The following is a 12,879-nucleotide window of genomic DNA, read 5'->3' on the forward strand; positions in this document are numbered from 1 at the left end:
TATCATCCAGCATGCAAATAGGTTTCGGATGCAAGTTGGAGGGAACAATCGAAGATATACGAACGATCAGTGCATTTGTACGTAAAGGGAAAACCCGCGATTGTATCAAGGAAAAGGCTTAAATGAAAAAGTTTGTCGTGCAATTTGCACAAAGGAAGCCTGACTCAAAACCGCGTAAAAAGACGCAGAAATGTCGGGTCCCACGCTGTTTCTGTGAGCGATCCCACAGCCTTCAACGTAAATAGATGTTAAGCTTGCTTTGCTAGCTCAAGGATACATCCTTAAGAAATTTACGCGATCATGACAAACCAGATAGAAGGTACCTCTTCTTCGCAGTTTCCCCACTCGCTACACACACGCCGTCTTGCGGTCGCGTACGGTAGAGAAAGCGGATACCAGTTGCGTCACGATTATCTGAAGCTGAACTGCAAGAGTGCGCTTGAATAACAAGTGCTCTTTAATCTCGAACTCGCCTGATCGTACACGCACATAATGCGGAAAGTGCTGATTCTTGAAAACCTATCAAGAATGAATCGGCAAATGACAGAACGCAAATAAAAAGCAATTTGTTCTCATAAACTGAAATCAGGCGTTGTGCAAATGCTTGTTGTACGTCGCAAGCAACAAAATCTTGTCCTCGTCGACAAATTGGGAGTTTCTAATTATCAAAAAGTCTTTTGATAGTGCTCGTATCTACATGATTTGAGAAAGCACCACTTTTGGACTATACAGACCATCCTTCCGTACGCGTTCATAATTGTTTAGAAGCATCTTAACCCTACAACCCGACATCACGACTACCCACATTTTCGATACCATTATCTTGTAAAGCACTCCCGCCACTTTGTTAGTTGACTGTGTGGTAATGTTGAAAGTGCGAAGTCAAGTTATCGGCGGCTGTCTCGTGCACAATCTCCACACAAAAAGCGTGCAAGCATCGTATGCCAAAGATCTTCCACAATCAAGATAATAAACTGCGCCACCAAAGTTGCTGTAACGGGGTTACACGTGCCCTGGTAACAGGGGTGTGTGTCACACGAGATGTGCATGGTGTGACTGCACCCAAACAAGGATACGGTATGTGGTTAGGTAGCCAGTAGTTATGCATATTTAGATTTTACTATATATTTAGTATATTTAGGAAAACCTAAACTTTTTGAATTAGGATAAAAATAAATAAAATTCAGTTTTGAAAGAGTCGATTAGACTTGAAAAGGCAAAAATTACTCTTGGAGTAAGCGGATTGCGATCCGCTCACTCATACTTGGTTCTTGTAAAGAACGAAAGGTCGGTGACCTAAAGTACGCATCCTCAAGCGTTTTGCTACGGCAGCCCCGCTGCATACGCGCTGAACAGATATACGGTAACGCGACCTTCCCAAAAGCCATATTCGGCCCAAGTTGTGACAAATCGCTCATAAATCTCGTAGGAAGAGTGCTCATCGTTGGGAAGTTGGGCTATGTGAGTCCCTCGAGGAACTTGTACACTAAAGGTGCACGATACACGCTATTATGCTGAAGTCAGTGTTCACTGAATCACTTGCTTAAGTCGAAGCTGAGAAGTTGTGATAGAGGCAAGAGATTAGTAGCAGCCTGTACGAGAGAGAACCAACATCAGCGGGTCTGTTATTGTTGACGTCCTGCTTTACACTGTTTGTGTCCCCTAAGTCCTCACGAACTATAACAGCAAAATGAAGACACTGACGCATCAACTGCGCATCAATACATGGGTTGCGGCGACCGCCATTTAGTGCTATCTTTCTTAATATGCAAGTTTGAAATGCGACATATTGCGATCATGCTTTCGACTGAGCACGAAATAGCTAAGATTTTTCTAGCACCGCAGTAGAAACGAAACATGCTACGTGTAGCGCTACAAGCAAACTATAAGCATCGTATCGGCTATCAAGAGCCGACGACGTCGCCGACGATATCATGCCTTAAAGCCACCGTGAAATGCTGCTCACGGAACACAATAAGCGGGCCGTCAACGCACGCTTATTGCCGAGGTACTTCATTGTATCTTTGCGACCGGGCACCTAATAGCGGGCAGTATCGGATTTGGTTCAAGGCTGGCAGAAATACAACAGAAAGGTTAAATTTTGCATACAGTGCCCCTGCAGTTCTCGTTCTATGCTTGAGCTGATCATGCAGAATAGTGACGGAACTGCCCAGAAGATTTGAGTCGTCTGCGAAAAACGTGTCCAAGCTCTCGTGGTCCGCGTTCAGACGCTTGTCGTACTTTTCAAGTGGCTGTAGTGCATGGCCAAACGGTTAGATTGTCAGGCTGTAGATTAGCGCAGACAAACGACTGCAATAAAAAAGCTATTAGCTCGTCCATACCTAGTGGCGAGGGTATTTTTATGTGGAGGCTAGCGCGTATGGAAGAAGGTGATTGCTAGATTAAAACAAAGCTCAAGGTGAGCTGTATGAGGGCACTGTTCATAAACAGTCCCTCAGACACTACCCAAACGCTTGCGTGATAAGAAAGCGATGCCCGACGTGGAGGGAGAAGGACAGTCCCAACCCGGCCGAAAGAAGAACGACTTAATGCCTTTAAAACAAATTTGCAACTGAATAAAAGAAATTATGGTTTCTAGCTACACCCCCCCCCAAGGACTCTTCGAGGTTTTACAAAAAACGCTGGGTTCCTGGTTTATAAATGAAGGGTGTACTGAGGGAGAAAGCTGCAACTATTACAAGATATTGGTTGTACGGACGTTGAACTTCGAAAAGTTTGAACTTCGACTTTGTGGAAAGTATCCAGTAGAAGGGAAGATGTTATGCCACTCACATCGAAGGACAGACACACGTCGATCTCGTCACCAGTACAGATCCCCAAGTTGCAAACAAAATTCTTTACCACAAAGAACATTTTGTGACTTAATTATATGATGTCACGTATGCATTTAGGATCGCCATATAAAATTCCACAATATATACAGAAGTACATTGATTAGCCGTCGTTTAATGGTTAACTGTAGCCCATTACATCATCCCTCCTTAAAGTCAACAGTACGTCAATACTTGTGTAGACCTTTTGAAGCAATTCACTTTTTGATCGATAATGAAGCGATCAAGTTAACAAGCCAACACAAAAGAGCGTTCTTCGTCCAAACGGCAAAGAACAGTTCCAGAACTCTGTGATTTTCCTCCATTCCCAGCTGAAATTGGTACGTGGGTTTTACATGGAATGTTTTTTTCGTTGGCGTCGGATCAGCAATCGCGATGATCCAATCCAGCCCATCGCGACTAAGATTGACTCTTGGCGGACATTTGTTTGCCTTAAGAACAAGGACAAGATGGAAAACCTAATCCGCCAAGTCGGCGCTGGCAAGATCCCCAGTCAGGAACGAACACACCAAGCTCTGGTCATCGTATTATTGCCTCTAGTAACACTACAAGCTATTATTGTAGCTGCGGACCACGTCGGGAACATCAGACTCTAATGACTGACGAGGTTCCCATGTGTCCGAGTCCGATGTATAGCCGAGCCACCAAACTCTGTAGAAGCGTTGACGGTTCAACCGCTACTAATCCACGATAACGAGTCGATCGATTCTCGTGATCAACAATCGTCTCAACCATCCAACGACGCTATCCACGAGAGTCTAACAGCAGAGGCGGGGCTGAACGTGAAAACGATTGAGCAACTTTGGAAGTAGAAGAGCGCTCATCGCAGCCAAATTCGGGCATTGCAGCAGCATTGCTCGACGCTTGAAGATCGCTGCGAGAGCCTTTTGAACCTTGTTGCAGAGCAGAACGTGAAACTTGACTTTCTGACTGATGGTTCCACCCAATGCTTGGCTTTGGAGTCCCGTTTCGAAGTACGGTTTAAACAGGTTCATGGTAAACTTGTTTGACTCCGGAAGGACAAGAAATCTCGTGGGATTGCTCACGAACACCTGTTGCGCTCTTTTGAAGAGGCAGGATTTGTTCTCGAGATCTCCGTGGTTAGAATCACTTTCGCCTTCAAGCGTTGGATCCAGTAAAGGAGCAATCCTCGATATCTTTTAACGCTTGTACGCCGAGAGGAATCTCCAGGGTGAAAAGTTGGTTGCTCTTCGTGGAAAAATGATGAAACTTCATGATCAGCTCGATCAATTACCACAAATAGAGTAGGATTGGCAGATCCACTCGAAAGGTATGCATTTAGCCTACCCACATCAAATGTAGGATCTGAGCGCATTCGTGTGGGGATGGCTAATGTATATGCATGACCATTGCATTTAATCACCTTAACGGGTCCTATGAATCTTAATATAAGCTTCCTGCTTTCCAAGTTGGACACTGCATGTTCAGAAAAATTTGTCGTGGAAAGTAGTTCAAGATAATTGACGTTATACACCTTCTTGTTCTTCCTTCCGCTCTTATCTACTTGTTATCTTCAGATCCTGAATTTTGCAATTACGTCTCGAACAAACCAAGCAACGGATTGTATCTACGCAATACTGTCATCGACGTGCCGTTTATTACGACCTGTCATGTCGCCTAGAGGTCTCAATGAGTCAAAATTCGCTTTTAACTCTGTGACAGAATTTAGGTCTGACTATGGCTCTATAGCCATAGTTCTTCCCGTCAATTAAGGTAGGGACCTCGCCTATTATGGAAGCAGGTACTCTAGGACGAATTCCATAGCTCACATACAATGCGAATGATCTGTCGAGACATGCGCGAAGTTGTTCAGCGCAAACTCTGCAAGAGAAAAAACATCAGCCCACTCTTTGAAAGACGTCGCGTAACTACGCAGTACGTTTTCCAGGACTCGATTCACACGCTCTGTTTAACCGTCCGTTTCAGGGTGTGCCGCTATTGACATGGACATTGTGGTGCCCAAAATTCATAAGATTGCACGCCAAAAGTTTTAAGTAAAACGGGAGTCACGGTCAAACACGATCTCAACAGCAACGTCATGCAGACGTAAATAATTGTCTACAACGACCTGAGCTGTCTTCTCGGTAGAGATCTTGTCCGAAACAGGCGCATGATTAACCATCTTGCTGACGCGGTCCACTAACAGAAATTACCACTGCGTCCATGTGTATCACGCGGAACTCCGAATATGAAGTCCGTACTCACAGACTTCCAGTTTCAGTTGGCACTGGTGACGACCGAAGTGAGTTCGAAGATAACCCGATGATTTCACTCTCTGAAAAATCTCACAAGTTCCGACATACTTGCGCACCCACTTAAATATGTGTGGCCAATAGTAATCCTTGGAAAGACCAAGAAACGTTTTTTCACATCCGAGATGGCCGGTCACCCGAAGGGCTGTCATGGCACTCATATAAGAGACGATGTCGCAAACTTTCGTCATTTGGAGCAACAACTTGTGCTGTATCCCCGTGTTCAACGGCATGGTACAACACTTTGCTTTGTACTTCAAAACGGTGAACACGCTGGCTTGTGGGAGACGGATGACCTTGCAGTGCTTTGTCGGAGTGGTTATTGAAATACCTCAGCAAGACCTAGCATGTCTCATTCGACTTGTACCCTTCGAAAATATCTTTGCGCTTTAAAGTCGTATCTTATACTCTGATCGTCTGAACATCTTTGCATTGTCAACATGACTCGTGCTTGTTTTCACTCCTAGACTTTGGATTATAGCCTTGACAACGCATCAGCTAAGATGTTCGTATTACATGACTTGTAGTGTACAGCAAAGCTGTACTCCGCCAAGAAGGGCAACTATCGAGCCATTCTTTGCGATAAATGGAGAGGCTTTACTGACAGTTAGGCATGATCTGTATAGATCACAAAGCGCTCGTCTCCAAACAAGTACACACGGAACTTAACCAAAGCATACTTCATTGCTAGAAGCTCTTTGTCATAGACTGAGTAGTTTCGTTTCGCGTGCCGGACTTGTCGCGACTGATACGAAACAACTCGCTCTCAACCCACATCATGGTGTTGCATCAACGCACAAACCGATGACATAATCACTCGCTTCGCAGACCAAATGCCGTGGTTTGGAATTGAGAGAATAGGATCTTCTTCAAATCGGCAAATACCGCCTGGTGATTCTTTACCATTCTTACTCCACGTTCTTTTGTAAAAAGGTCGTTAGAGGATGCACCAACGCTGCATAATTGCGCGTGTATCTGTTCAAATAGTTGGCCAAGCCCAACCATTGTCTCGGCTGTTTCACATTGTTTGACACAGGCTTTGACTTTCTCCGAATCGACACGAACGCCTTTCTTGCCCAAAGCAGCCAAAAACGAGAATCTATGTTGCAAAGAAAATGCACGTTTTTAGATTAGCGTAGAGTTTATTCTTTGGCATAACTTGGAAGACCCGACGAAGATGATCACGATTAACATCGACTTCAGACTTCTCATCCGTTTTCTTGCTATGAACGACTATATCGTCAAGTAACTTGGTGCAAACTCTCTCAATGGACGAAAACCGATTCGACCATTTTGTTAAAAGTCGCGTGAGCGTTTTCAAACCTTGTGGCATCACTAACCCTTCCCATAGCATACCACTGGGGGTACTGACTGCAGTTAGTGTTGTATCTCTTTCGCGCATCCGTATCTGATAAAGCCAACCATCCAGATCAATCGCACTGAAAATAAACCGCCAACCATCCCATCAAGAATCACGTCCATGCGTGGAACCGGGGTCTGGTCGCATCGTTCAGTTTATCAAAAGCGAGAACAACGCGCCAACCACCTGTGACTTTCTTCACACAGAAGGTTGGACTACAATGCGGAGACTTACTCTTACGCACATGAGCAGCCTTCAGTTACTGCGCAAATTACTCGTCAATCGCAATGACTTGTTCTTTTGGCAACGACCATTGCCGTGTGATACAATACTTCGTACCAGGAAGTATGTCAATCTCATGACGATATCCTCTGTCAGATGGCAGTTCGTCCGGCACCTTGTCTAGGAATATATCAGCATTTTTCTTGACAAGGCCATACACGAATTTGTCTTTAGAGCGTTCCACGACTGCGCGTCAAATCTTTCCTTTCGTGTATTCTCATCACATACTTCTACAGTATTGATACGATTCTTCGACGATCGCACATATTTGCAAAATTTCGCCTTTTGGCAGGCTACGCTTCAGCGTCTTCTTGCTCATCAATGGCAGAAAAACAATTTTTGTCTAAACGTGAAGGATAAAATCCTTCACGTGACGAATAACATCGACGTCATCTTCTTCGTTGTAAGCCACAACTTTTTGTACCTTTATCAGACACGCAAAATACTTGACGGAAAACTGTTCTTGGAGGCCTTCTGATTCTGCTTTCGGGATGAGGATTTGCCTATGATCCCACTTCTCTTTATGCTACCATCGGCCATGACTTCCATGTCGATAGCAAAAGAGACAGTCTTTTTTGGCGCCTGACTGCTCCACCTCCAGTTAGTGTTTTTACGTCTTCTTGGGCTTGTCCCGTGAACATCGCACACCACAATATAATTTGGGACATCTGTGACTTCTTCAACAAATGCATACGTCCAAACTGTTTCGTTCGTCGTCATGCATCTCGAATTAGCGCTGCGCGACTTGACGACGACAAACATCATATTCATCCAGTCAGTGCTGGGCTGATAATGCTTCAACCATGACATACCTAGTATGATATCAAACTTATCATCGAGGTCGAGATGGATAAACTTGTCTTCACCTCGATAATCCTCAAAATTCATTGCCAAGTTAAATGACTTGCTTTAGTATTTTCATTCTAGATCCATTCGCTAAGCGAATGACCATCTCTTTTTCACATCAGGCAGGCTAGAGACTATACCCAGTCATAACTTGCGCTCGAACAAAGTGCTTTTGAGTCGCTAAAAAACGTATAATGAATTGCTGGCAGTGTAAATGAAAGCTCGTAGTGATTTCTTATAACCATCTACAAAGACTTCGTGGAAATTCAAAGTCGCACTTTGCCCAACACTTCCATCACGCATAGTAGAAACTGCATGTGCATCATGCACGTTGGGGATAGAGTTCTGTGTATTCACAGCATTCACAGTACTCTTTTTGGGCCCAGTAGGGAGCCCCGCTCCTACTGGTCGCTCCTGTTTTCTTACTCTTGGGAGCGCTCGAACCGACAAACTTTATAGCGTCCGCGGCTATCCGAACGAGCATCCTGTGTCTGTGCCCGACTCGGTAAAGACAATCTGCAGTTCGACTAGCGCGCTTGCCTTGATGCGAAGCCATTACTTGGCTTGCTTGATGCTAAAGTCTTCCTTCATGTCACGATTGATGGCTTCATCCAGCGTCTTGGGATACTCACGGTACAATTGATTCCGGATATCATCACTCAAGCCCGCCATGAGCGTTACGACTTTTCGTCGACGATGCTCGATAGAGCACACTGTGCATACTAGTGTAGGTCAAAACGACCTTGACTTGACGCGGGCACGGAACTCACTCTGTGGTGGCTCTAACGCCTTGTTTAGCTCGGCTTTGAAGTGTTCGTAGCTAGTAAAGCAGGTTAAATCGGCTAAACGCCTCCTATACGCCCAGCTCTTCGCACGGCCCGCAAGGTTGGACATTGCGAACAACACAAACCATCGTAAGAGAGGCTCGTTCTCTCCATCACCGTGCAAAGACACGTTCAGTTTCATAGGCATCGTTCTCTACAAAGAAGCAGGGGCTACGACCTACTTCCGAGGTTTCATAATCTCATGATGCATGAAGCTGACGGCTGCGTTCTTCTGGTTATTCCGCAGACGGCGATTCCAGTAAGCTGACTACTGCAGCTTCTCCGATGGCTTCTCCCATCCACTCGAGTGCCATCCATTCAGATACTAATGAGGAAACATCCCATTCGTCAGAACCTCAGTTTGCGGCACGGATGGACCGAGTGGTACATGATCTCCTTCCATGTCACTCTGACAAGGAGAAGAGTTTGGGCTGGACTGGAATGCACAACGTGCTCAACAGCCGCGTCGTCAAACTAAATTAGAGTTTTGTTGGAAAACCGCTCAAAGTGCTAGTCCCTCAAGCACAACCCACACGCTTGTGCGACAAGGAAGCAGTTTTCGACGGGAAGGAAGAAGGACAGTCCCGACTTGCAGGGAAGAAGAGCGACTGCAGACATTAAAGTTAATTTCGCAACTAAATGTAAATGAGTTATGGGTTCCTAGCTACATGCATAACACCCCAAGAGCTTCTAGAGGTTAAAAATGATAAAAACCTTGGGTTTCTGATTATTAATTCAAGGGTGTACTGAGGTTGAACCTCATCTTCAATTTAAGGGTGTACTGAGGTTGAACCCCATCTTGGGTGTACGGAGCTTGAACTTCGAAAGCTAGAACTATAACTTTGGTGTAAGGTATTTGGTAGAAGTGACTGGTTTACGCCACCCACTTCTAAAGCCAAAGACACGTCGGTCTCGTCACCAGTACAGATCCCCAAGTAGGAACCAGCATTCTGTCTAACGCAGATTGTTTGTGACTTCATAAAAGAAATCACGAATGCATTTGGGAACACCATACTGTAATCTTCATTTATTAATTCCCACAATACATACAGAATGTACATGAATGTACCTTCATATAATGGCTAATTATAATTGGGTGGATTGACCTAATTTAAAAAGACTTAAGGATGTGGCATCAATTCCTGGACAACAACTTGTACTAGTATAGTGCAGATTATGTTGACATGCACTTCAACACCAAATCTTAAAAAAAATCAAACAGGACTGGGTGCAGCAGATGAGGCGGCTTCTTAGGATAAAAAATCCCATGCGTGTCCCGAATCTGAATATCAGGATTAAATTGGCCATTTCATGTAATCCGTGATGCTTCAGCCTTCGCCGTAAGCGAAGCTTACTCCGAGAAAATACACATTCGCGTTTAAGCCTCGTTTGTTCAATGTGGAAGATGATAACTACCCTGTTGATCCCCTAGCAATGAGAGAAACCTAGAGAAATCCGTGTCTAGTTCAAGGTGCACCTGCCTGCTCTTAATGTCATAATTCGTTGCGCACAGTGACGTCGTCACGACATCAATCACAGAAATGGCGAGTTGATTATCCTTTTCGTTTTCGAGCCGTCTGACTCTGAATTGCCGCATGTTGCGAAGGCGACCTCACCCATCGATCAGGCGATACGTATGGCGTAAGGTTCAGACGCAACATATATATCGTCGCTTGGAAGAAATGTTGTTACGAATCTAGGTGCTGCTTTATCGAAGCGCGCGGTTGCACGCCTACATCGCTAGAGTTAATCCTAAGGCTCGTTGTATTACAACACTAACCCACGTGATTCTTACCATTTGTTATTGCCTCACGATGTGGACCTCAAGCGCGGGATTCTGTACAAGGCATATAATAGTGCTTTGGGTGGTCACCTAAAAAAGATTATATATTGCTTGATGCGCGCTTTGTCTTGGTTGCCCAACATGTATAGGGTAAGCATGTATGCGCGCACGTGTCAACATCTGAAAGGTCTGCCGCATCCGTAGTCGCCTTTTGCCAGTCTTCCAGTTCCGGTGAAGTGTTGGCAGTCCTTCAGGATAGACTTCAGCTTCGGTTTTGCAAAAACGCGTCTCGGTAAACACTGACATTGTGATCTTTGTGGACCATCAGAGCAAGATGAGTTATCTTGCAAAGTTAAAGCTTCCACTGTGCAAACTGCATGGCAACTAGATTGCAAATCAAATCAGTTTCAAAAGACGTGCGACCGCTTTACCAAAGAGCGGAACCAAATGCATTTAAAGTTTTTGTGCACTATTTGTGCCTTCTTCTGTTAACCGCGACCTATTTCTTTCAGTAGAATGTTGAATACCTACGTTTTACCATATCTAGTAACAAATCATCTCGACATTATGACTTGCACCTAACCATAAACATCATGAACATCTTTAAGCGGATTGTATTAAATGCTGATGCTTAAATACTTACGAATGATTTAAAATTACAGAAAGATGGATGTGATTTCTGTACAGATATTTTGCGCAAAAAGTCGCTCTAAAGTCTCAAGTGTATGGACACAATAGTACGTACTATTGTGTACTATACGTACTATACAAAGGGTAACCACTCACTTCAGACCACAACGTTAATTTAATGGAGGTGTACTATACTATACGTACTATACGTACAGTACACTTACTATACGTACTATACGTACAGTACACTAACTATACGTACTATACGTACAGTACACCTCCATTAAATTAACGTTGTGGTCTGAAGTGAGTGGTTACCCTTCACTGTCATGTAACAGGGTGCTTTGTTTACGAAAGCTTTTAGTTTGATGATACCGTAGAATATGAAGAGATGGGCTAAGGACATTGAACTTTATCCAGTTGTGATTCTGTGGAAGGTACGTTTAATGATATGGCTATGTTGGTTTTTGCACTAAATGTTATTTTTATGTTTTTTTATGAATCAGTTTAGGCATCGAGGCAAATTCCAAGGTTACATAAAAGTTACCCATTTATGTAGCGTTGTACCTATGTGTGTTCTTATGTATCCTTAATGATAAAGTACCGGATCAGATAATTCTGAGTGGTGCGCACCTGCTACATGGCATATACAAGCCAACCTGCACGCTCGTTAACCTCTCGAAAACCCACTTCACATTTTCATTTGACGTCTTCACCGCTAACCATAGTGATATGCTGCTGTCGGTATTCGCATTTATCGTGACTCTGTCCATCTGCGTGCAAGAGTATGACGCGAATCCTTCCTCTATTAACTCTGATAAGTCTCGTGTTACATCGCTTAATCCCGAGGACATGGAAGTCTTGGCAAATTCACCTGCTGGACTGCGCAGTGGGTGGAAATCCCATGACAGGCAGCAACGCCGACTAATGGTAGGACAAACGGACGATCTAACTCGACCGAAAGGTGCAGTATCTCAAAATCGATTTGGTCTTGAGCCTAAATGACTAACTTTGGTGGATGTAGGAAATTCGTTATTTACAATTGAGGAAGAAATAATGGATGTGAACAAGAAGCTTCCTCAGCCAGAAGCTGAGCCGCATCTTCCTGTGAAAAAATGACTAAATGGAATACCTTTAAAGAGAAGGATGTGCATATTCTCCAGAATGAAATCAAACCGCAAGCCCAGGGGTTATCAAAGAAAGTCCTGAAATCCTACAGGTGCCTCAGAAATTAAATCCCAAAAAGCTTACCTTGGGTCATCGCCTGCAGTCGCTGTTCTATAGATGCTTTAAGGGATTTTAAGGTACTTTGCTGTATCGGAGTTGGTACAAAGCGAGAAGACTTTGCTTTATTGGTTGTATTGCTGGTACATGAATGTCTTTGGTAGCGTTGTTCTTTTAAAATGTATTTCCGCAAAAATTTGAGTTGCCTCACCGTTTCCTTTTCTTTTTTCGCATGGTGAGCTGTTAATCGATGAAATCTATCGATTCAAGACGTTACAATTACTCCACGCATCAAATGCAGATACTAACTGGCATAATATAGGTGACGTGTGATTTGACTGCAGGCATACCGCTGCGGCGGTGGTGGTGAGAGACATACGCAAACATTTCATATTCTGTGTTCAGCACGTAAAGACTTCAAGTTAATAAAAATATGATTCTTCAAGCCAAATGAATATTTATAAAATCATATACGCTCTATAATTCGACGACTTAATGTGATCAATGATCGATCGTATACTACGCTCAAATAAAACTACTAAAAGTATACATATATCACTATTACCTTATTTTGGGTTCATAACGTGATATGCTGCTTAGTGTTTTTGTCGTTCACAGCCACGTACCGATTGGCTATACGTCTTGATGAATCAGCCACCGTCAGCCTCAGCGTCGACTTGCGCAGTTCCATGTATCCCTGCGGCTGTATGTGACAAAGCAAAACCCACCAGGGATCAGCAAACTTAGGTCAACATCGCATTTGAGCTTTTAATCATTAGCATGCTAAATGCGAACAGATGAATAA

General features: G+C 43.9%; 2 protein-coding genes across 2 annotated transcripts; one reads left to right on the forward strand and one right to left on the reverse strand.

Moving 5' to 3' along the window:
* Nucleotides 1-348: 348 nt before the first annotated feature.
* On the reverse strand, nucleotides 349-792 carry PHALS_08942 (uncharacterized protein; the record flags this gene model as incomplete). The annotated part of the gene is made up of 3 exons (XM_024724383.1): nucleotides 349-519; nucleotides 614-658; nucleotides 715-792. The coding sequence occupies 3 exons, from the start codon at nucleotides 790-792 to the stop codon at nucleotides 349-351; spliced, it is 294 nt and encodes a 97-aa protein (XP_024575265.1).
* A 10,790-nt stretch (nucleotides 793-11,582) lies between these two features.
* On the forward strand, nucleotides 11,583-11,969 carry PHALS_08943 (RxLR-like protein; the record flags this gene model as incomplete). Its single annotated transcript, XM_024724384.1, has 2 exons — nucleotides 11,583-11,814; nucleotides 11,875-11,969. The coding sequence occupies 2 exons, from the start codon at nucleotides 11,583-11,585 to the stop codon at nucleotides 11,967-11,969; spliced, it is 327 nt and encodes a 108-aa protein (XP_024575266.1).
* Between the last annotated feature and the right edge of the window lie 910 nt (nucleotides 11,970-12,879).

Source organism: Plasmopara halstedii (genome assembly GCF_900000015.1).
Source record: "Plasmopara halstedii genome assembly, contig: Scaffold_323, whole genome shotgun sequence".
Taxonomy (NCBI): domain Eukaryota; phylum Oomycota; class Peronosporomycetes; order Peronosporales; family Peronosporaceae; genus Plasmopara; species Plasmopara halstedii.